General features: G+C 39.2%; 2 protein-coding genes across 2 annotated transcripts; both read right to left on the reverse strand.

Moving 5' to 3' along the window:
- Positions 1 to 546: 546 nt before the first annotated feature.
- LOC127787643 (uncharacterized) lies at positions 547 to 4,339 on the reverse strand. Its single transcript, XM_052315701.1, has 3 exons — positions 3,881 to 4,339; positions 1,047 to 3,660; positions 547 to 749 (listed from the first exon to the last, which is right to left on the reverse strand). Exons 1-3 carry the CDS (start codon positions 4,337 to 4,339, stop codon positions 547 to 549), a joined length of 3,276 nt encoding a protein of 1,091 aa, XP_052171661.1.
- Positions 4,340 to 12,495: 8,156 nt separating this feature from the next.
- Positions 12,496 to 23,049, reverse strand: LOC127787389 (flap endonuclease GEN-like 1). The gene is made up of 8 exons (XM_052315407.1): positions 22,730 to 23,049; positions 21,576 to 21,752; positions 20,820 to 20,990; positions 14,352 to 14,533; positions 13,990 to 14,236; positions 13,717 to 13,849; positions 13,010 to 13,476; positions 12,496 to 12,923 (listed from the first exon to the last, which is right to left on the reverse strand). The coding sequence occupies exons 1-8, from the start codon at positions 22,922 to 22,924 to the stop codon at positions 12,675 to 12,677; spliced, it is 1,821 nt and encodes a 606-aa protein (XP_052171367.1). The 5' UTR covers positions 22,925 to 23,049; the 3' UTR covers positions 12,496 to 12,674.
- Between the last annotated feature and the right edge of the window lie 605 nt (positions 23,050 to 23,654).

The raw sequence follows: 23,654 nt of genomic DNA on the forward strand, positions 1-23,654 counted from the left end.
AAATCTTGACGTAAATCGTGGGTCTCGATCTGACACTATACTTGCAGGTATTCCATGCAATCGTACTATTTCCTCAATGTACAGCTGAGCCAGAGCGTGAGTCGGTTGCCCTATCTTAATAGGCAAGAAATGTGCCGACTTGGTCAGTCGATCCACTATTACCCAAATAGCATCATTTCCTTTGGGACTTCGAGGTAGATTGGTTACAAAATCCATAGTGACGTGATCCCATTTCCACTCGGGAATGTCCAATGGTTGTAACTTTCCTCCCGGACGCTGATGCTCAATTTTGATACGTTGACAGGTGTCACATTGTGCCACGTACCGTGCCACGTCCTTCTTCATTCCTGGCCACCAGTAAATTTCCCTAAGATCCTTATACATTTTTGTTGATCCGGGATGTACTGTGTATCTTGCCCGATGAGCTTCTCCCAAGATAACTTGTCTTAGACCCTGATCCCTTGGCACGTATGTTCTTCCTTGAAATCGAAGTATACCACCATGGTAACTGAATTCAGGTGCTTTAACTTGATCGTTCTCATCTATCTACTGACTTCTTCTTGTGTCTGACTGAAGAGCTGATTTGATTTGATTCACCACATCAGGTTGAATTGTCAGATTTGCCATATATCCCTTGATTGGTTTAGGCTTAACACCTACTGTTAGGTGGCTAAATTCCTCGATCATCATGTTAGCCACAATTTCGGAGCTTCTTCGGCTAAGAGCGTCTGCAACTATGTTCGCCTTTCCTGGATGATAGGAGATGGTACAATCATAATCCTTCAAATACTCCATCCATCTTCTTTGTCTCATGTTTAACTCTTTCTGAGAAAATATGTACTTCAAACTTTTATGGTCCGTAAAAATCTCAAATTGTACCCCGTAGAGATAATGTCTCCATAACTTCAAAGCATAAATTATAGCTGCTAATTCCAAGTCGTGAGTTGGGTAGTTCTGCTCATGTCTTTTCAATTGCCGAGATCCGTAAGCGATTACTTTTTCATCTTGCATTAGAACACATCCCAACCCTATTCCCGAAGCATCACTATACACCACAAACTTTCCTGCCTCCGTTGGCATTGCTAGAATCGGTGCCGTGGTTAATCGTGCCTTAAGTTCTTGGAAACTTTGCTCACATTTAGCATCCCATTCAAATTTAACTTCTTTCTGCGTCAATCGAGTAAGTGGAGCCGATATCTTTGAAAACCCTTCTACAAACCTTCTATAGTATCCAGCTAGTCCAAGAAAACTTCGGATCTCCCCAACGGTCTTAGGTGCTTGCCATTTTTGAACTGCTTCTATCTTTGCTGGATCGACAGCTATACCTTCTGCAGAAATTATATGTCCAAGAAATGCTACTTGAGTAAGCCAAAATTCACATTTCGAGAACTTGGCGTACAATTTGTGGTCTTTTAAAGTCTGCAAGACTATCCTTAAATGTTTTTCATGATTACTCTCACTTGCAGAGTATATCAGAATGTCATCTATGAACACTATTACAAACTTGTCCAGGTATGGTCTAAACGTTCGGTTCATTAAATCCATAAATGCAGCAGGTGCATTGGTCAATCCAAACGGCATCACTAGATATTCGTAGTGACCATACCGTGACCGAAACGCAGTCTTGGGCACATCTTCCTGTTTGATCTTCATTTGATAGTACCCAGACCGAAGATCTATCTTAGAAAATACTCTAGCTCCTTGGAGTTGGTCAAACAACTCTTCAATCCTAGGCAAAGGATATTTATTCTTTATAGTTACCTTGTTCAACTGTCGGTAGTCAGTACACATACGTAGGGTACCATCTTTCTTTTTCACGAACAATATCGGAGCTCCCCAGGGTGACACACTTGGTCTGATAAATCCTTTGTCGGTCAAGTCCTGTAATTGCTCCTTCAATTCCCTCATCTCAGCTGGGGCCATCTTGTACGGAGGTATGGATATTGGCTGTGTACCTGGTATAAGATCTATCGAAAATTCAATTTCTCTTTGGGGAGGTAATCCTGGTAATTCCTCAGGAAATACCTCAGGATACTCATTCACGACCCTCACTGATTCCAACTTGAGACTTTTCTTTCCTGATTCGGGTTTGGCTGATTGCAATGTGTGCAGAATCACGCCATTTTCTCTCTTAGTCTTCCTACTTTGACCCTGGAACACCACCCATTCTCTGTTAAGCTTGGGTAAGCTCACGGTCTTACTCTTACAATCTATTTTAGCCTCATGTAGCGATAGGAAATCCATACCGATAATTATGTCGAAATCTTGAATGTCTAATACCACTAAATCAATCTTAAAACTTTCCGATCCCATACTAAAAATACACTCGCGGCACCCTACTGCAGTTCTTAGAGTTGAACCCATAGGAGTGGCTATTACCATTTGATAACCCAATTCCTTAGGTTCTAATTTTAAACCTTCTAATGATGCATGCGACACAAATGAATGCGTAGCACCTGGATCAATTAAAGCATGAGCTGGAATATTCGAAAAGAACAGTGTACCTTCAATAACTGCAGGATCGGCCTCAGCGTCCTCACAAGTCAGATTGTACACTCGGCCTGGACGAACATTTTGTGCACTTCCACTCGGTGGTTCCATCTTCTGTCTTTTTGAGCAATCGCGCGAGATATGCCCTGGTTGACCACAATTGTAACACACCACCTTTCCCTGATTCCCAACCTGGGGCATTGCTTTGATCTTTGGGCAATTTCTCCCAATGTGACCTTCTTCGCCGCATCCATAGCACCGCAAGACACATCTCTTCCCAGGGTGTTTCCTCTTACATCGAGGACACTTCCCGTCATCCCTTGGTTGAGTCGTCGGACTGCCTAGTTTACCGCTCTTACTTCCTTCCTCTGTCTTGATGATCTTGGCTCGTGTCAGATTTCTCTCAATGGTCAAAGCTCGGTGCAATGCTTCTTTGTAAGTTTCAACGTCCCATCCACTTAAAACTTGTTGGAGATGTTCTTGTAGTCCTGAAACAAACTTTTGTGCCTTCTGACTCTCGTCAGTCTCATACATGGGTACATACTTAATCAGTTGAATGAACCGATTATCATATTGACTCACAGTCATCTCTCCTGTCTGCTTGAGCCTCATAAACTCCCAAATTCTTTCTTCCTTCCAACTCTTGGAAAAATACTTGGCGTTAAACTCCTCCTTGAATCCCGCCCAAGTATAGGTTGGTACATCCTCATTCTCAGCTTCACGCTCCTGTTGAGACCTTATTAATGATCGTTCGGTAGACTGCCACCACCGACCTGCTTCTTCTTCCAGTGTGTAGGTTGCACACCTCACCTTCTCCTCTTCACTGCATTGGAGATGTTGAAGTAGTTTCTCGGTCTGCTCCAGCCAATACTCGGCTGAGCTAGGATCATCGCCTGTCCTTCCTTTGAACACAGGGGGTCTCAAATGTCGGTATCGCTCCAAAGCTGTGGTCGTGTGCCGTGTAGGCTCCTCTCGACTCACGTATGTTAGCATATTTTCTAAAAATCGCTCCATTCGCTCAAATCGGTCCTCACTGGAGCTCGATTCCCCGACGTATCTTCTGTTCCCTCCTGAGTGATTCCTGCGATCATCCTGATCTTCGAGATTATTTCCTTCTCTTCTTCCACTTACGTCATGAGCTGCGTCCCGTAGCCTTCGTGTATTCACCATCTGAAGTGAATCACGGAAATAGATTATACTCAAGACAAGATTGTTTCTACACAAAGGGGACAGTTTTATTTCTTTATAATATCCCACAAACAGAACAACTTAGTACAACCGAAAAGGAGAATAGACATAACATCTTATTTTATTTTATATTATATTTACATATCGCTTCGTCCAACAACTATCTCTTCGGCCCTACTCAGTAGTTCTTCGGCCTCCAGACCCATGACTCCTTGTGGTCCCCGTCACTGTCGGATGCTACCGGGGGTCCTTCGTCATCATCTTGGACTTCCTGAGATTCCTCATCTGATTCCTCATCAGAGCTAATATCTATGACCTCATCCGCGAGATTTGCAGCAATCTCTGCCTGTTCCTCCTCATCCATAACGTCCCCGAGTAGATCCTGATGCTCGTTCCGCATTCTTGCGCAGAATTCACGTAGAGAGTCGTCTTCCCAGTCCTGCCATAACCATTGCGCAAAAGTCTTCCATTCCCCCTCCAGCTGGTCAATAAGAAATCCGATCTGAAACTCTGATAAATCTACCATCTGTCGGTAACTAGGGGGCACATCATCAATAATTTCCTCCATTGCAAGCAAAAACACATTCATGTCCTCATTTTGCGGGTTTCCTCGAGCTTCGATCCTATTTGCCCAATGTGACAGCAGCACTTGATCCACCATTGTCTACTAATAATACACAAAGATTTTCCTCAGAAACCTCAAACAAGTGTTTCCTAAAGTTTTCATATGACACCTAGAATCCATATTCATGTTCTAACCGTGCTAAGTTCAATAACCTAGCCTAGTCATCCTAGGGTTTTAACCTAGGGCTCTGATACCAATTGTAACACCCCGCCCTATACAGGCATGTCACTATAAGGAAATTCCCGGGGTTTCTTCTTTTTTTTTTTTGATACCCGCGGCGCCTGTGAGCACAATCTTCGCATGCAGATGAAACACCCGTCGTAAAACTACATCCGGCTCCCGCGGTGATCAAAGAACCACTCCTCATGCAGATATATACCCCGAGAGTTCCAGTCTTACTCATTTAGCTAGAAATAACAAATCTTAACTGAACGAGATAAAATAAACACAGCGGAATACTTAATTAATCAAAATGACGTGGCCCACCACGTGTTACACACAAAATGTTCCCATACCGATATGTGTATACAACATTGATACTAACGATTACAACACCGTCGAGCGGTTGCTCATACATACAACATTATAAATACTAGTGTTTCCAAAGTAATACAACAATTATCAAATAAACACCACAGATTCACCGGCCGTGTCCTCGACCTCGCAGCTGTCCCTGACTGGAACGTTGAATGTTCCAGGGGCATAACCCATGTTAGATGATAAACCATCTAAGTGAAGGCATGAAACAGATGTACAATGCATAAAGACATACGAGCATGGCATACTATACGATAACATGCAAGACACATCTAACTCGAGATATCACCTTGACATACTTAATCCCTCGAATATCCCACTGTGGCACACGTTCACCTGGTCCAACGTTAATCCCTCGAGTGCACCGTCGTGACACCCGTTCACCTGGTTTAACATTATTCCCTCGAGTGCCCCAGTGTGACACCAGTTCACCTGGATTAACATTGTCCCAATCTCAAGTAGACCCCTTATCGCCCCATATGGACCCAACGATGCAATTAGACTTGACCCTATATGATATGAAAATTTACACGCCATGCACCAATACTTTTAAAAAAATAAACAGTTAATGCAATATTGACACAACGAATGTAAGTAAATGCCTTGTGAAATAAGCTAAGTCTAGGAGCGTACAAATACTCACAAGAACTCACCAAAAGCACTTTAAGACACTTTCGAGTCAAGGTAAGACTAAAATCAAACCACTCACCTTAATTCGGAAAAGTCCGGATTTTGCCTCGAAAAACGTGCCACACCTCAAAAATTGTGTAATTCTTCTTCCAATGACCCAATTGATTCCTATTTCACCATTTAAGACCTTTAGAATCAATATTTCTATTTTTCCACAATTTCTCTATTTTTATTTATTTTTCAAACATTTCTATCTTCGGAAATTCATTAAAAATACCTAACATCAATTTTCACAAAATATTTTTCCATGATAATTCTTAAAATAATTTTACCTAAATTCTGAAATTAAAATAAAAGAAAAACCATACCTCACGCGCCCTCACGCGCCACCCAGAGGTCCCGCGAGTGGTTGCCACGCGCCGCCGCACAGTCTTCTTCTCCGATCGTCTTCTCCGATTCCGGCGATGTCCAATGCCCTAAATTCTTATAGGGGCTTGTAGATCTCTTCAATGCGACCTCAATGGTGCCCTTAATCGTCGGAAAAAGTGGCCGGAGGTGGGTTTAAAACCCAGTTGCAGGTCGCGGTGGCGGCGGTTCGGTTTTCCGGCCAATCTTCCAAAACCCCTCTAAATCTACACCAAACGCTCCCAAATGCTCCAGAAATGATCCCCTCAACCCAAGGAACAAAAGCCCCTTATCCCTCAAGCTCGATTCAAGCAAAAACACAAGAAATTTGAGCGATTTTTGTTTTTGAACCCTCGGCCGAAAACCTCCTTTTATACTCGTTTTGGACCCGATTTCCTACCATATCCGGCTCGTCCTTATCCCTTAAGCCCAAATCTATCCTCTAAACCAATCGAAAAACACCACATCAAGCGCTAGATCCCTCGAAAAATTCGGCCAAATCGGAAATCTTTTGGCCATTAATTCCGATCACATCAAGGCCATTTTCCGGCCAATGGTAGCTCCCAACGGCCTCGTCGTCGCCTGGAGGCTAGCCTAGAGCCTCCGGGTGACCTGCCCGATGCCCCAGAAGCGGCCGCCGGCGGCCATAGGCGGCCGGTCGGTTTCACACCAAGCAATTTTCAGAAATTGCATTTTAGCCCCCAGCCAACTTTTAATTGAATTTTCTTTTATTTCCTGATACCCCTAGACTATCTAGCACCTTCACCATTACCCTCAGGTTGTATATTTCCTATTTCCCTTTGGAATTTCTGAAAAACTTGTCATCTTGATCTCCCTCGGGCAGTTTACAAAAATTGCACTTTTGCCCGGGTGCTCCTAATTACGTGCTTTTGACTTCAATCCTTTGAAAGTCCCTTGATTGTGTTGAGTATTGCTTATTTGAACCATTTTGACCTTTGTTGATCCTCTTGACACAGTCCCTCGCCTTCTGTTTATGTTAGCATATTGCACTTAGGCCCGAAACTATTGTAAATTTCATTTTGATCCCATAACTTCCAAAACTTCTCTTGATATTTAATACTGGGTATTACATTCCCATTCCTTGAGCTGATCAGGTTAGGAGGTTGGACAGTTGAAGGAGTAGTCGTTATTGTTTTTTCTAAGCCTTTGCGAAGAAGTTCTACTAAAAATTGAGTTAGCAGTCTTGGATACTTTTTCTTCCTTGATCACATCTGATACTAAAAATTGGGTTGGCGGACCTCCCAAGGATCACAACTGAACCTTTTTCTTCCCCTTTTTTTTTATGATTCAGGGTTGTCCCCTGAAAGTTTTTCCTGATTTTTGGTCAAGGGTGGTCCCCTGAGTTGTTCCCATTTTTTGGTCAAGGGTGGTCCCCCTAAAGATCATGTTTGATTTTATTTTTCTTTAATTTTTAGTTGTCAGGAATTCGAGGATCATATGTGATCTTTTTGTCTTGAGTCGTCGGGAGCTCGAGGCCTCCCGAGGATCACATTTGATCTTTTTATCTTGAGTGTTCAAGGGTTAGAGGCCCCCAGAGGATCACATTTGATCCTTTATTTTTGAGTGTTCGGGGGTTCAGAGCCCCCCGAGGATCACATCTAATCCTTTACTCTTGCGTTATCGAGGCCTTTTGGACCCTTGGTCTTCGTGTGCACATGTTGGCTTGGATTGTAGTTGATGACTAGGAGTTTAAAGAATATCCATATTTTATTTTCGCTATTCAACATAATGATTACGCCCGTAATCAGAGTGAGTTTTATTTTCGCAGTTTAGCGTAATGCTTACATTCGTAATTAAAGAATAATAATATTTTGCTTTTGCGGTTCAGCGTAAGGCTTACGTCCTCAATTAAAGAATAATAATATTTTATTTTCGTGGTTCGGTGTAACGCCTACGTCCCCAATTAAAGAATAATAATATTTTATTTTTGTAATTCGACATTACGCGTACATCTGCAATTAAAGAATAACCATATTTTTTTTCTGCGATTCGGCGTAACGCCTACATCCGCAATCAGAGAGAGTATCCATATATATATATATATATTAACCCCGATCCAATCCAGATCCTTACCTTTAGCAACCCAAATTCATTTTAGAAAATTTGTTCTAGATCTGCTCTTTCAACAACTCAGATTTGTTTCTTTAGCTCCCAGATCTGGAACATTTCAATCCATGCGCTTTTTGGGTGTGATTTTGAGTAATTCGTGAAAGAGACTCCTTAATGCTTTTACCACTCGAACTTCTTTTGTCTTCAATTGTCAACACACCGGATGCCAATTAGATAAAAAACATTGACCTCCAACACCGTGAAAATCTTGGAGAATACTTTCAACTCAAGGCTCAAACTTCGCAGTCTCAAAAGATTTGAACTTGATTCGGCAAGAGACCCCTACTACACATGCGTAAAATCAAACAATTATCATAGTGCATCAAATCAAATAAACTGAGTCAGAGATATCCAAAACTTCAATCCAATCCGAAACACAAATCAGTGGCCAAATCGGCTTCGATTGGGCGATTCGCAGTAAGGTGCATTTAAAAAGACTCAAAGAAGCATAGGACAATAAGTCGATTTGTGATCTTCGTTTCTATTACTCGATGTAACCGCGTGGAGTGGAGGATTTGTGGCGACGTTAGAGGCGGAGGTTCCTTTTGACTTGGGAATACGAATCCTGACTAAGCCCAACCCTTGTTTCAACTGCATTGTGTTGTATGTATTGACTTCAAACAGATGTCTTTGATATGGCGTTGGGCTTGCAAAATTCCCAAGGGTTCTGTTCATGGCTGCCCTTTTTAATGGGTCACTACTCTTTTGCTATCAAGCTTCTTCAGAAACGCCTGAAGATAATATATATGTGTATATATATAATATATAATGTACCACCTCACTAGCCAATTGTCATTGCCGATCAAGGTCTTCACAAAAATCTGCATGCCCCCCCTCAGACAAAGCACCAACTACTGGGTTCACCACCATCACTTTTGCTGTCGCCGTCGCTAGTTGCCAGCGGCCCAACATTGCTCATGTCGGCTCGCGGCCTTGCCATCGTTGCTTGCTCCGGTTCCAACATTCGTCGTTGGCCTTGCTGTTGCCGTCATCGACAGCTTCCTGCGGCGACTTGGTATGTTGTATCTCTTCTTAGCTATTTGGGGTCTTGCATATTTTGCCTTTTTCTAGGGAAGCTTTCTCTGGAAGCTCCTTACAACATATAATATAATATATACATATATATGCTTAACGACATGGGTCTGGATTTGCTTTTTTCTAATAATCAAGCTTCTTTAAAAAACTATAAAATATGTATACGGAGTGCCTTGCAGGAACTTTTTGTATAATATATATATATATAATAATCTTTTTCACTAACTTTCACATGAAACTTTTCTCAATATATTATAATGTGAATGAATATGTATATGATGTATGTATGTGCATATGATACAAAATAATGGCAAAATTATTTTATTCTTGTTTTTTGTGATTAAATTTTCTATCATGCCTCAACCAGAACTTCTTACAGCATATATATATATATATATATAAATCTTTTGACATTCTCTTTCAGTTATTTTTTGCATAAAACAATAATTGAAAAATAAAACTGTAGCAGTCACAAAAACATTAAAGGAACGAACGTACCCATGATGCAATCAACACATACGTGTAATTGAGTTGAATAGATTTCATACGACTTGAAATTATACTTGGCAGACAGAAAGAAAAGACGAGGGTCCCACGATGGGCATCAATTCATGATGCAGATCCGATCACCTTCTTCTGTCTTGGACCAAGTACTTGACCAAGTACTTGTAAAAATGGTAGAGACTTGCTCCTCGTGATCACTCCGACGAAGTCAATTCATAGGGTTATAAATTGAAGATAATAATAAAAAAAATAGAAAAATCCCTTAGGGGTCAGATTCTCAGATATTGTCCTCTATTTATAGATGGTGTTTAGCCTACCCTGAAAAGATCAGATAACTTTTAGATAGAGATAAGATAACTTTCGAATGGAGAAAAATCTTGGAGTGTTTGAGAGATTCTTGTTTGACTTATTCTTTCTCTCTATCTCTTCTAATTCAAAATCACAATAAAGATTATAAGGACATATGGAGCTCTCAAGAATGGACACGTGGCAATTACATACTGGCCTCTACTAGTACACGTTGCTCCAAGTTAATGGCATCTTCCCAGAGGTAGTAGAGTAAATTTGCCTCTGTAAAATATTCTCTCATCACTAATTTTTGTACATTGATATGTTGTATATTTATATTAATATAACACAAAATATAATATATTTCATGTTGCTACAACAAATGGGGCTTTTGTCTTCAGATGAGATCTCTGGTGATCAAGTAAATAAAACAGGGAAATAACACGCAAATTAAGGTTATGAGCTTCCTCTTACATCTAGAAAATTTAGAGATTAAATAGTTGGGTTCGAAATAGTTTAAGTGTGATTTTTGCTAAATCATTTCTTATGATGTGACTTATGAATATGGTCTACGCATTCTTCTCGAACCACTCTAAAGCCTATATCTCATCACCCAGATAAAAATGATGACGACGCGTAATAATTTATTAAAAAAAATATATCATTTTAAGATTAACCCACGCATCGTCTTAATTTTTGACAAATTTAATCTCTCACCGTTAATATTTTTGATCTAAGAAACAAAATAGTATCAAAGGGTGAGATTTAGTTAATGAAAATGTTGGGATTAGCAGAGCATCTTTGGGATTGGAGTGGCCATTGCTGGAAGGATCAGCCATTTTGGTTGGATCCATTTGTGTTGGTACAACCACGCTGCGTGTACGGTGTGCATCTGCAGCAGTACCCACATTGGTAATAGTGATTCTTCCGCACGACCCGTGGAGTAATTAAAACACGTGGGCCACCATACATATGGGATTAATTAATTAATTAATTACCCTAATTAAATAATAATCCAAGTTGTTTTACTTTGAATAAATTATGATTAGTAGTAAAAGATATATTGTCGTGTCTGCTTTGCATCGTTGGGTATTTTTTTATTTTCGTCAAAACCTTAATTTTATAAATAAAAAAAAGACAAATAGCAAAAAAAACTCTTTAAGCTTTTAGCAAATTTATATATTTATCTACACATTTCAATCTTAATAATTGTATTTCAATTAACTAAATTAGGTGTAATTTTATCCAACACTTAAAATTAATTTGAGAGACGTGTCATTGTTGATGTGACATGTCACATGTCATAAAAAATATGAATGAAACTCACATATACATATATATATATATTTGTACGCGTAAATCTCATTTATATATGAACATGTGATTTTTATTTATATATATATATTTTATAACAGGTGACTTGTTACGTCAACATAACACATATTTTTTAAATTGAATTTAGGTGTTAAATAAAATTACACTTAATTAAATCAATTGAAATACAATTGACAAAATTGAAAAGTTCCAATAAATTTACAAATTCAAAAAAGATTTAATTTTTTTTTGTAATTTACCCAGAAAATATCATAATTACTAATTAGGGTCGTTTATTTACTTATTTTTATGTTTAATTAATAAATATTAAAAATATGTCTTATATCTATATTTTTTAAATATAAAGCTTTTAAACTTATTTTAATTTTAAACGGGTAAGTAAAGTTTATCTTCAAAAAATTTTAAATAAATTTTATCTGTGACTTAAAATATAAATTTTATATAATCATTACATTTTTAGTTGGGTAAATAGACCCATTGTTGTATTCAAGAAAGTGAGTCAAAGATCAAACAAAGAAGCCCAAAAGCCTATCTAGAGAAAAATTAGCAAAAATAATTCACTCGAGCACTATTGTTCGGGAGACCGCGGGCCATTCCGATTCAAAAACTTTTCTATCAACCTCACGAGAAACCTTTTTGGGAGACTATAAACCTGAGAGATTTGATCTCCACATACTATTCACGCGAGACCATGAAAAACAGAGTCAATTCTACTTAAAATATCCTCGTCGATAAATCCAAAATAAAGCCCGAAATACTTGTCGAGAATTATGACTGTCCCTCCACCTGTCAATCTCTCCCTCTATAAATAAGAGACGACGACTCTAGTAAAAGTATACTTAAAATTCTACATTTATAGTAATTCTACTTTCTCTGTATTCTACACACTCATTTGGAAACTGACTTAAACATCAAAAGGCCCACGCAAGAAGTCATCCGTACCGCTAATCGATTTTTTTTTCTTTACAAGTCACTCGCAAACTCTTAATTGAGACACACTCCCCATAAGAAAATTTACTCTTATATTTAAGCAACAACAATTACTACTCTCAAATATGTATCAATCAATGTCTAGCATTGAGTTCTCAAATTTGAATACAAAGAGAGACCCACCATGCTTAGAGCCGACGTTTAAAGGCAAAGGGACCACTGATATTGCCATTGACAACTTATTAGCGATTCTCATAAGTCATAAGTGGCTTAAGCGGACTTTTGAGTCTACCATCATCGGGGCTCGGGTGGGGTAGGTAGTCCTCATTCTACACACGAATATCCCTTGAAGCTAGGGTAACCCTTTAACGAGAAAATCAAAAACAAAAGGAATCGGATGCAAAACCCTAAAAATTTTTTAGGGTAACTTTCAAAACCCTAAACAAAAACTACATGAGATCTGTTTCAAAACCTGTAACAATACATACTCTTAACAGGTCAGGTCATACTGATATTTACATATAAGAACTGCAATTCCCCCTTTTCAAAACTAGACAGACTCTGCTAAATAAATGCATTACTCAAAGAGAAGACGACGCCTCACAGATTTGGAAAGTTTAGGACTCGAACCTTTTCTTTTTCCATCAGGAGAATCAGTAGTACCCCGATGCCGGTTTTTGGCTAAACCATCTGGGATCTTCACCTGACACAATGCTTTCGATGATCGATAAAAGTCAGTAAGACTGCGCTGCACGCCTTTCGGGGTTGCCAACTCGGAAGGAGTTTCTCCAGACTTCTTTGTTCGTGATTTCATTTCCTTCAGCTCCTGCAGTTGTCAAAGCACACAAAACATGGTGAACACAGCTGCACAGTGCTAGATAGCAGGATGAAGAAGATAAAACGATTCCCAACCTTCTCTTTCAAAAATGCATCCACTGTTTCAGGGAAAGCAGCCTCGACGAGCTCCATGTTTTCATCAGTTAGCAAAAACCATGAGTCATTTTCGAGAAATATCTGGGGTTCATCGGCTTCATCTAATGAATCGGTGGATTCATCAAGCTTGCTGGAATCGGATTGTACTTCATCTGACTTTGCAGTTGGAACCGTATTGTTGGCTGCAGGTGAAGCTTTCTTCCACTTAACTAGGAAAGATTGATGTCCATATCTGATCTTCAGCCGCTGGATAGAGTGAAACTCATACTGGCCGTACAACAAGTCGCCATTCGGGTTTGAGGCCATTTCTCTGAGGAAAATGGTGGACAGCATTGGAAGCAATTTTTGCCGTATGTAAGAGGGCTCCCAGTGCTGATGGAAAGCTAAGTAATCGACCAGCATTTCGGTTTCTGGGCTTTCCCAGGCTAAATGGCCCGCATCGTCAGCTGCAAAATGCAGAAAGATCAAAGAATTTAATTGCTACTACCAAAGACCAAAACGGTGGACAGTGAGCAAAAACTGTTCTAAGAACAAAAGAGAAATTACGAAATTAAAACAAAAATTCCAACTGCAAACAGAAAATATCCAATCACCTGAGAAACCTAAGCATTCATGGAAAAGAAAACCAAGGAATGAAGAGGGCCGAACAGAAATAAGATTTAGTTGATGAGGCTAATGACTCTTACCACTGAAGTCGTGTTGGTTGTTCAAATACAATTCAACAATCTCGACATTTGGGAAATTCTCTTCCATAGCAATCTTTTGGCAAACTTTAAACTGCCAATTCTTGATCTTCTTCAGTTCCTTGTCCCTTCTATCCTGCCATTACAAAAATATGAACATCCTTCTCATGCAGTATAGAGCCAGGCATTCTGCACAAATCTTTGCACAGAAACTAAAGCAGCCAACCAGCATATATCAATAGAGAAAGCAAGCGAGGAAACTTGACACAAACGTACCAAATAACATGAGGTGCAATCACATTTGAACCCCACAGGTTTTGGCATACAACCCTCATTCGTAAGGGGATGACAATATTCACAAGCCAGCTCGAGATGAGCTTTCTTGCTGCCTGGATGCCCACACAAGGAACAATGACGAGACTTTGGTTTTGGCGAGCTATCATCTGAACTGCACAAAGAATCACTGACAGATCTAATGCCACCCTGGAACTGCAATCTGTCTCCTCTGCCAATTTCACTTAACCTACAAAAAAGAGTAAATGCCATAAAACACTAAGATTGTTCACCCAGTGATCACTTGCTCTGATTCTAGTAATAGAACAAAGAAATGATAACCAAACCAGTACAGTATAACAAACCTAATCAAAACCTCATCTTCCCTGAAGGATTTCACAAAACGGAGGGCTGTATCAAGCCCAATTCCTTGGACGCCATTTAAATCATGGTCATTTCCAACCAAAAGGGCGATGGCTATCAAGTGCTTTCTCTTCAACCCAAGACCAGCTTCAATATCTGACATATTGTAGCATTCAAATGGTTCCTGCATATAGTAAGATGATCATGTTTGCCAAGATGGGAAAACTAATTAAAAAATAATACATCATCAAAAAATTGTAATAGCAGAAAACTGTATTTTGCATTTTAACCAGGAAAATTATGACATTAATGCAATGCCATCACTAATGGAGCCATGATCTAGATCAGGAAGTTTGAGACACGGCATTGTGATGCAATAAATATTGACTACATAAAAAGACTTTCAGACAGTGTTGTGCTGTCTTTGGATATTCACTATTCTCTTTATATCTATTCCATTAAAGCTGGAAGGAAATTTTTATATGACCAGCTGCCTTTGGATATTCACTCTATTTAAAACTTTTGGATTCTAAAATATTCCACCATATCTCATGCTTAGCATTCACGCCTTCTTTTATCTCATCCACCAACACAATGTCATATGCAAATAGCATACACCACGACACCTCTTCCTATATATGTTTATTGAGTTCATTCATTAGTAAGGCAAATTAAAATAGGTAATAGTTTAATAGAGACCCTTGATGTGGTTCCATTGTAATTGGAAAAGCCTTAGTATCTCCTCCACATGTTTCCACTCCATGATACGTATCTTTAATTTTCACAACTTTGAACATCTGCTTTATTCTTGTAAATAGGCACTGAAGTGTTATTCTTCCACTCATCTAACATTCTTTTTTATTTAAGGATCATATTAAATAATTTCATTAACCAAAATAAGTCCTCTTTCTCCCTGTATTTTCATACTTCTATTGATATATTTTATGATCCAACTATTTTACTATTCTTCATCTTTTTTAATGCTTAATTCTATTTCTTTTGGGCATATACATCCATAGAACATGTAATTTCTATCTTATTCAAAGTTAACTAAGATGCCCTAACATAACCCTTCTTTCTCTATTGTCACTATATAACTTCAAGAAATACTCCTTCCATATTTCCTTGATCACTCCCTCATGTACTAGTCCTTTTTGGTTTTCATCTTTTATGCCTTTCACAGAATACCTTCTTCAGTAACTGTCTTTTCTGCTTCTTTTTTTTTTGTCAAACCATACCTCTTTATATTTTCTTCATTACGACCTTTATGTACAGTCTTCTAGCAAGCTCTCCCAGTTTGTATTTTCTCTTGTACCTCTTTATTCCACCACCAAAACTCCTTTTGATTTGGGACTTTTCCCTTCAACTCAACTAGAACCATTTTTGCCATATTATAGAAGTAGCCATTTCACTCCACATTTGGCTAGCTTCTCCTTCTATAGTCCAGTTTCTTCTATCACACACTTTGTCACAACCCTAGGGTTAGTTAGGGTTGTGATAGGAATTGGGGAAAGAAATCAAAATTGTAGGAAGGGGGAAATCAATAGAAAGAGGGAGTGATATTGAGAGAAAGGGGGAGAACTTGAAGGATATTGGAGAGAGTCTTAGAGAGAAATGAGTATTAAGAATTCATTCAAATCAAACATAATCATCTCTTCTTACAATGGGCCTTTTTATAGGCATAGGTAGCTCCTTAACTAATTTCTAATAGCACCCATGTGCTCCTAACAAACAACCAAATATCTCCTAACAAACTAATATAAGCCTATTACAATATTACCCCTTTATTATATCCCTATCACAATATTACCCTTCTAATCTTCCTAGGGACATGACAATTTCCCCCCCCCCCCCCACCTCCCTTGAAATGTTTCTTGTCCCCAAGAAACTTATTACCACTTAGCCGTTGCTTCTTTATCCAATGCCCATCTTCACCCAGTAGTTTCTTCTTCGCTTTTCCTTCTTCTTATCTTGTTTTTCCCTTTTCTTTTGCCTTCTCTTTTCTTTCTCCCCAGCAACAACAGCATTATGGCTTGTTACCACACCAATGGAAACATGAATGAGCAAAACATCAAGGGTCTCGGTCCCTTCAACAAAGAAGTCCTTCTCTTTCTTCCTTTCATCTTGTTTCGCTTTATCCTTCTGCGTCCTCCATTGCTCCAAATGCGTCGTCAATCCTACAACCCCATCCTCCAACTCTTCGGGCGGCAATGTTAACTTTGCTTTGTCTTGTGTGCCCATGCCAATGACATACATGTGAGATGTTCCAAGCAAGGTGCCCGGTGCAATCCTTTGTTCCTTCTCTTTAGACTCTTTATTTTGTTGTTTCAGGAGTCTCAGCACTAGTGGCAGTGCTTGAGAGACTGCCAATTGATTAAGTGTCATCCTCCACTTTCTCCTCCCCAATCTTTTCTTCCATGTACTCCTCAACCTTCTCCATAGCCAAGACCAAAGGAGTAGTATGTTTAGACCCTTTCATATCTTCAGTAGAGGCCTTCTCCATTGGAAATACTTTTACTTGCTGGTAACTGGAGTACACCAAGGATTTACTTTCAGCAAGGTTGTCCTCCTTCGACTACTCCACTTTAAGGAATTCTTCCTTGTTAAAACTCCCGCGATAATCATCGAAGTATTCAATGGGAAAGTTGTAGTGATACTTCTTGATTAGTATCATTGCAAACTCCTGTAGCTTCTCGCAGAACATACGGCCAAATTCCTTGCACTCTTCATAAATCCCACTGCTTGTTCCTTTGTCCCTTCAGCTATACACATTCTCAAACTTCTTTCCCCATGTTTGATTCTTCCGGCTACACTGCTGCTTATCCTTGTTGCTGTCAATTGAAAATGCAGCCTTCTTTGGCTGCCATTGAAGCTCCATTCCAACTGAAAATGAAGCATTCATCTACTGCAATTGAGGCTCCAATGGTCTCCTACGTGCAATGCTTCCCAAGGCTTCGAGCAAGACATCCCATTGAAAATGCAGCATCCTTCGGCTGCAATTGAGACCCCATGGCTGACATCTCACGAACATGACACTTGGAAGACCAAGGGATAGGGGTTTTATACATACTGCTCTTCTTCAAACAAGCTAACCAAAATTCAAAGCCGAAATTAACCCTTGTTTCCCTTTGCTCACAGCCTCAAGCACCAACAATCAACAAGCTGGAAGAATCCACTTCTCACATGGAATCCGTCGAATCTACTGCGCCACTGTGATCTGCAATTGAGTTGCCAATTAAAGCTGCCTAACACAATCGATAAACAGCCTCCTGACTTGCTCGCAAATGCTACAGATTCAGGATCCTTCGGACCTACGTCCACTTCACGCCTTCACTGCTTGCTAGAATTGAAATGGTTCAGCGATCTTCCCAAAACGCGACTGCAGCAGCTTGGACACAACAACGAATCAAACTGTTGCTTCACCTTCGCAGTCGAACCTTCCGCTCCTCCTCCACAAGTCGAACCGAAAGCCCAGGGTACTTCCTATGAGTTCGATCAATGGTACTTCCTATGAGTTCGATCAGTGGTACTTCCTGTGAGTTTGATCAGTGGTACTTCCTATGAGTTCGATCAGTTCTGTTGCAGCCTCCAGAAAATCAATTGACTCCAAAATAGTTGCTATGCCTTCGCCTAATTAAGAATTGATCCCCTCTCAATTCAACAACCTTGAATCCATTGTGCTGAATCGCTACTATGAATCGCCTATCAAATTAATCAACTCTGTTGCTCTGAATCACTAAAAATCTCAACCCGATTTGCACACCTACTCTGCCTCCTTTGTTCAACTCCAAGATCCGATCAAAACTGTTGGTCTTACTCGCCTACAATACCGAACCCAATTGAAATTGACAGAGTTATTGAATCAGCAAAATTGTCGTCCGAAAATTCCTGGGCTACTCGCCTATTGGAAATTAACCACGTCGGCAGCAATATTCGGAAACCCGTTCGGAATTCTCTTGGTTAGCTCGCCATCCTTCTCCCGACTCCAAACCTAATTGCTATCATGGTAGATACTTTCCAGATCAGATCAGAAGCTCAAACTATCCACCGTCAAGCCAGATTTGCAACAGTCGCGACCCACCCAATCACTGTCCATTGGCCGCGACCACTGGCTTGGTTTTATACTTTATCGGAATTGCTTCACCTAATCACCAACGTAAGTCACCTTTGGGGATCGATAACAGAGTCGGATTCTTTCTCACCTCCAAAAGTCGAACCATCTTCTTGATCACCTTCTTCGATCTACTATGCTCGCAATCGTTGTGGATTCAATGATCATATTACCCGCCGACTCCTTCCAAAATCAAATCAAAAGCGACTACTTACTTTCCATCAATCACCTTCCTGCCTCGGGTTTTGCTTCTATGAGTCACTTCTAGAACAGACTCCTGAATGCATCACCTCCAAACGCACCACCGAAATGGTTCGACTGTGCTGTTTCCGAAATCGCCTCCTGCGACTTGTTACTTTCCGCCACCAATCGTTGGTCAGCGTCAAAACCTACTGTGGATTGGTGTTCGTTCTGCCACTACTATCTTCTCTGAATTTTGACGCAAGATAGTCGGAATTTGCAAACACATAAGAAGCGAAGGTTACGAATGTTCAATGCTATTGGTTGGAATCACCGTCGGACTCACCTTCAAAAGTCAGACACACTAACTTGATTGCCGGACTCACAGCCGAGGAATGACTGCTCTGATACCATTTGCCACAACCCCATTTGTCACAACCCTAGGGTTAGTTAGGGTTGTGATAGGAATTGGGGAAAGAAATCAGAATTGTAGAAGGGGGAAATCAATAGAAAGAGAGAGAGATTGAGAGAAAGGGGGAGAATTTGAGGGAGATTGGAAAGAGTCTTAAGAGAGAAATGAGTATTAAGAATTCATTCAAATCAAGCATAATCATCTCCTCTTACAATGGGCCTTTTTATAGGCATAGGTAGCTCCTTAACTAATTTCTAACAGCACCCATGTGCTCCTAACAAACAACCAAATATCTCTTAACAAACTAATATAAGCCTATTACAATATTAACCCTTTATTATATCCCTATCACAATATTACCCTTCTAATCTTCCTAGGGACATAACACACTTTTGCCTTGAAAATGGTTTGCTTTTTCACCTTTTAAATCCAAGCATTTGATCTTGGGTTTCATTTGTGTCACTTTTTCCTCCATTTTTTGATACGAACAGCAATGACCAAAGTCTATTTTGAGTGGTCAGGCATAGTCCCCATATAACTTTACAATTCTTACAACACAAACAATCATCTTTCTTCTTCTAGAACAACTTTAACTGCAATAATCATATCTCTTATTCTCTTTGATGAGAATGAAAATGATAGTATAAGAGATAAAGTTAGCCCTCCATCAAACAACTTAAGCTTTTAGATGAGATGGTGGTTAACAATTTAACATAGCATCAAAGTAGGCCTAGTCTTGAGTTCAAACCTCACCCTGACCCAATAATTAAATTGTTGCACGTGTTTGGGCCAGTTATGCAATGAAACATAAACACATGTGAGGCGCATGATGAGAGTGAAAGTGATAATATAAAAGATAAATTAACCTTATATCTAACAGTTTAAACTTTTAGATGAAATAGTGGTTAACAAACACTCCTCACGTCCACTACCCCATCATGTAAACTCTTATTCATAATAAATTCCACTTCATTCTTTGCCCAATCCTTCCTTGAGTACCAAAGTTTATATCCAAATTCTATTAATATGTTAGCATCCTCTCCAACCCATCTCTTCTTTTGGAGGCGCATAATAGTAATTTTCCTCCTAAGTCACATCCACCACTTCCATAAATTTTCTTGTTAAAATTCCAATATTCCACGTTCAAATCCTTAATCTATGATCTCAGACTAGCTTCTTTACTCACATACATCCATTAAAATGCAAAAAACCTTGCAAATTGAACATTACATCCAGTCACTGACACAATGGCTTTAGCTCATTTGTCACTACACACAAGCAGTGTAGTACGTACGTAGATATGAAGGGTCACACCCTCAAGAATTTTTCATTTGTGTAGAATTCATGTTTGTTTGATCCAATGAGTTTTACACTGGCTATTGGTTACCTAATGCAACCCTCCACCTTTATCCAAGCTTGGTTGGGACTAGTAGTAGATAGGAATCCATAGGCAGAGTTCCCTCTTTTATACATTTTATAGAATTAATTTTGCTTATGTTTCTAGCATATGTAACGGATCAATATAGGATGCTATGCAGAAAGCAAACTGAAGTGACATGATTTGGGTTATAGCTTGTAAGATGTGAATCATCTTTGCCAACCCCCTATCCAAAAAAAAATTATAAATACATAAAGCATAAAATAAAAGAAAAACGCTTTTACATGTTTTGTTCATCGAACTAGTGCATCAAGAAGTAGAGAGATTACCCCAAGTGAATATCCACACAAGAACAAAGGGAAAATGATCCCGTAGAACCTAGCACTTACTTTGGAGTTGGGGCGAATGAGTTTTACTACACAATGAGCACCAAAGAGGAACGCATCACTGTCTGCGGTAATGCAAGCATCTACATGGCCTTCACTGTTTAGCTTGCCACAAAGTGCTTCAGCCTCCCCTTTTGCTTTAAGAATGGGCATCCCAAGAAGTTCAAGCAGCTCCTAATATAACAAGATCACTGATGATCAGGGGACATTCATAAGCCAGTTATAAGATAGGAAGAAAAGAATTTGGTTACTTTGGCATAAATGAAAATGAGTTATACGATGCAAACTTACTAACTCTCCCCTGGCTAAGTGAGATGCAACTAAATGCAGCAAAAACTGTTCACTTAACAAATTTCCTTGTGCTGATTTAGTGGGCAAGAATTTAAAAACATTTTGGAGAATGAAAGAGTTGGAAGCAGTTACATGCACTGGGCAAATGCTTTGTGCTATTTCCAAGTTTTCTAATTCCCAGGGAGATAAATAACATGTGCATATCCCAAAATAACTCAAAATAGCTTAATGGATTGAGGCTATGAGCATTTCTATCTTGCAGCAATAACCTGGGTCTCCACTGCCATTGTGTGAACGAATATGTAGTACCACCAAGACATGTGAAAACACAAAAATGGTTATCCTTGTAGTCTAAAGTAGGGCAATGCCAACTTAAAAAACAGAAATTGAATGGGAATACCATTGCAACCCCACATTTGAACTACACAAACATACTTCAACTAAAATATTGTTCAAGAAGCAACTCACCACACACTCTTGAATACTTTTTTGAAATTTCCAATTCCTTTCAACTGAAACACCCTCCTCTGCCACTGATGAACTGGACAAATCAATTCCTGATAACTGAAAGAACCGTGCAATCCTTGCCTGAGACTTCAAAGGTGATGCCATTCCATCAACCACAAATACAGGGAATGCACCGAACTGCACAATGGAATCATTAAATAAATTGGTAAACAAGATGCTCGGCTGCAGACCTGTTAGGAAGTGAATAAAAATCTACACGCAGAAACCAAACACAGGTGGAAGGGAAGTACAAATTTTTCTTCTTCCCCCTATTTGGATCCAGGTGCAAAATGAAATTAAAGAAACTAATAAGGACATAACAGGAAAGCTGTTACGGTTTCAAATCCTGTTTTCTGTTTCAAAGAACTTACAAGTTCATGGTTGATTGTTATGATCTGGAAAAGAAAAATTATGAAAAAGAGGTTACTTTCTCAATAAGTTTCAATTTGAAAAAAGTGAAAACAAAGGTAATGAAAATGCAACGATTCCAACCAGCAGGCCTTATTTTCTCCCCAACCTACCCTTCTCCCCTTTTAAAATTGAACAAGATGTCATTTTCATTTTCCTTCTTTCAGAATAAAACAACTTTAACCATCGGCAATTTTTTAGTTTTTAAGATGATGCAACAATTTGGCTTAGTTAAGCTAAGTTTTGCAGCTCTTGCAGGCCCAGAACAACGCTAGCTTCTCTTTTGAATTCAGAAACCAAACAAGTGAAGCTCCGTTCTACGGTTTTCTAACCCGCAAATAACAGAGGACCCACAAAATTTCTCCGCCTTTCTTTCCATTTCTCCGCTAAGTTACTCAAATTTTCAGTTTTTGCAACCGCGAATCAACGAAACACAAAAGCCCCAAATCTCTTTCATAGTTCTTCTGGTTTCGGAAACAATGTGGTTTATTTAAGTCGAGTTTTTCACTTTCTCCGGCCCAAAAGAAAAACAAACCGAAAGAACTCAATACCCACACGTGTTCTTCCTTTATCTTTCGGTTTCAGGAACCCATATAACGTAGAAATCCAATTAGGCAGAGCTTGACAGTATTTCCCCAACCCTAACTAATAATCCCCTTCGTTTTCCCTCCGGTAAGCCAAACGGACGGCGAATACAAGAAAAGTACCTTGGAGAAGAGATTGACGGTGCGGAAAAATGTGAGCCTGAGATTAGGGTTTCGGGCGTAGGCTCTGATGGCGGTCTCGTGCTGGACGATCCAGATCGAGAGATCCACGGCCACGCGTTTGTTGCGCAGGAAATCGAAGCCCTCCGATCGGCTGTAGGGCTTGAGCAAATCCCAGAAGTGCCCTCCCACTCCCATTCTTCCTTCGCCTTGGTTTTCGATAACGAGAAGGGGCTTTCCAGGAATTCAAATGGAGTCGGCATCGGACCAGTCGTCGTCTTCCATAGCCTTGCCGTTTGTACCGTTACAGGAGAGCAGAAGCAAGAAGAGCAGAAGGGAAGCAGAGTTTTTGTACCGTTGCCAGATTTATGGGCCCTAAATGGGCCGATTTACATGGGTGATGGGCCACGTATTAAGCCCATTTTCGGCCCATAAGAATTAAACATTGTCGCATCTGGCCTAACTTTAAAAGTCATTTTTAAATATAAAGGCGTTCCATACAATGGCCCAAAATAGGGTGAACATCAAATCAATTCTATTGTTGAAATTGAATATTTTTTTAAAATTAAATAATTATTTAAATTATAAAAACAAAGTGTAAAAATATAAAAATAATTTTAAAAATAAATATTAATTAATTAACTTTTATAATTAGATTTTAGTATAGAAATATTACTCGATTAAAAAAATTTATTACTCGACTAAAAATAATATTTTTTAATAAACAAATTTATTATTAGAATAAAAATAATATTATTTAATTAAAAAAATTTAATCGATTAATAAATTGAGTATAGAGATTAACACTCATGTCCAATAATTATTAATCAATTAAAGAATTTAGTTACTTGACTAAATACAATATTATTTAATTAAAAATAATTTCTTAATTAGTTAATAATTCATGTATCGAGATTTCAATTGATTT

Source organism: Diospyros lotus, chromosome 12 (genome assembly GCF_014633365.1).
Source record: "Diospyros lotus cultivar Yz01 chromosome 12, ASM1463336v1, whole genome shotgun sequence".
Lineage (NCBI taxonomy): Eukaryota > Viridiplantae > Streptophyta > Magnoliopsida > Ericales > Ebenaceae > Diospyros > Diospyros lotus.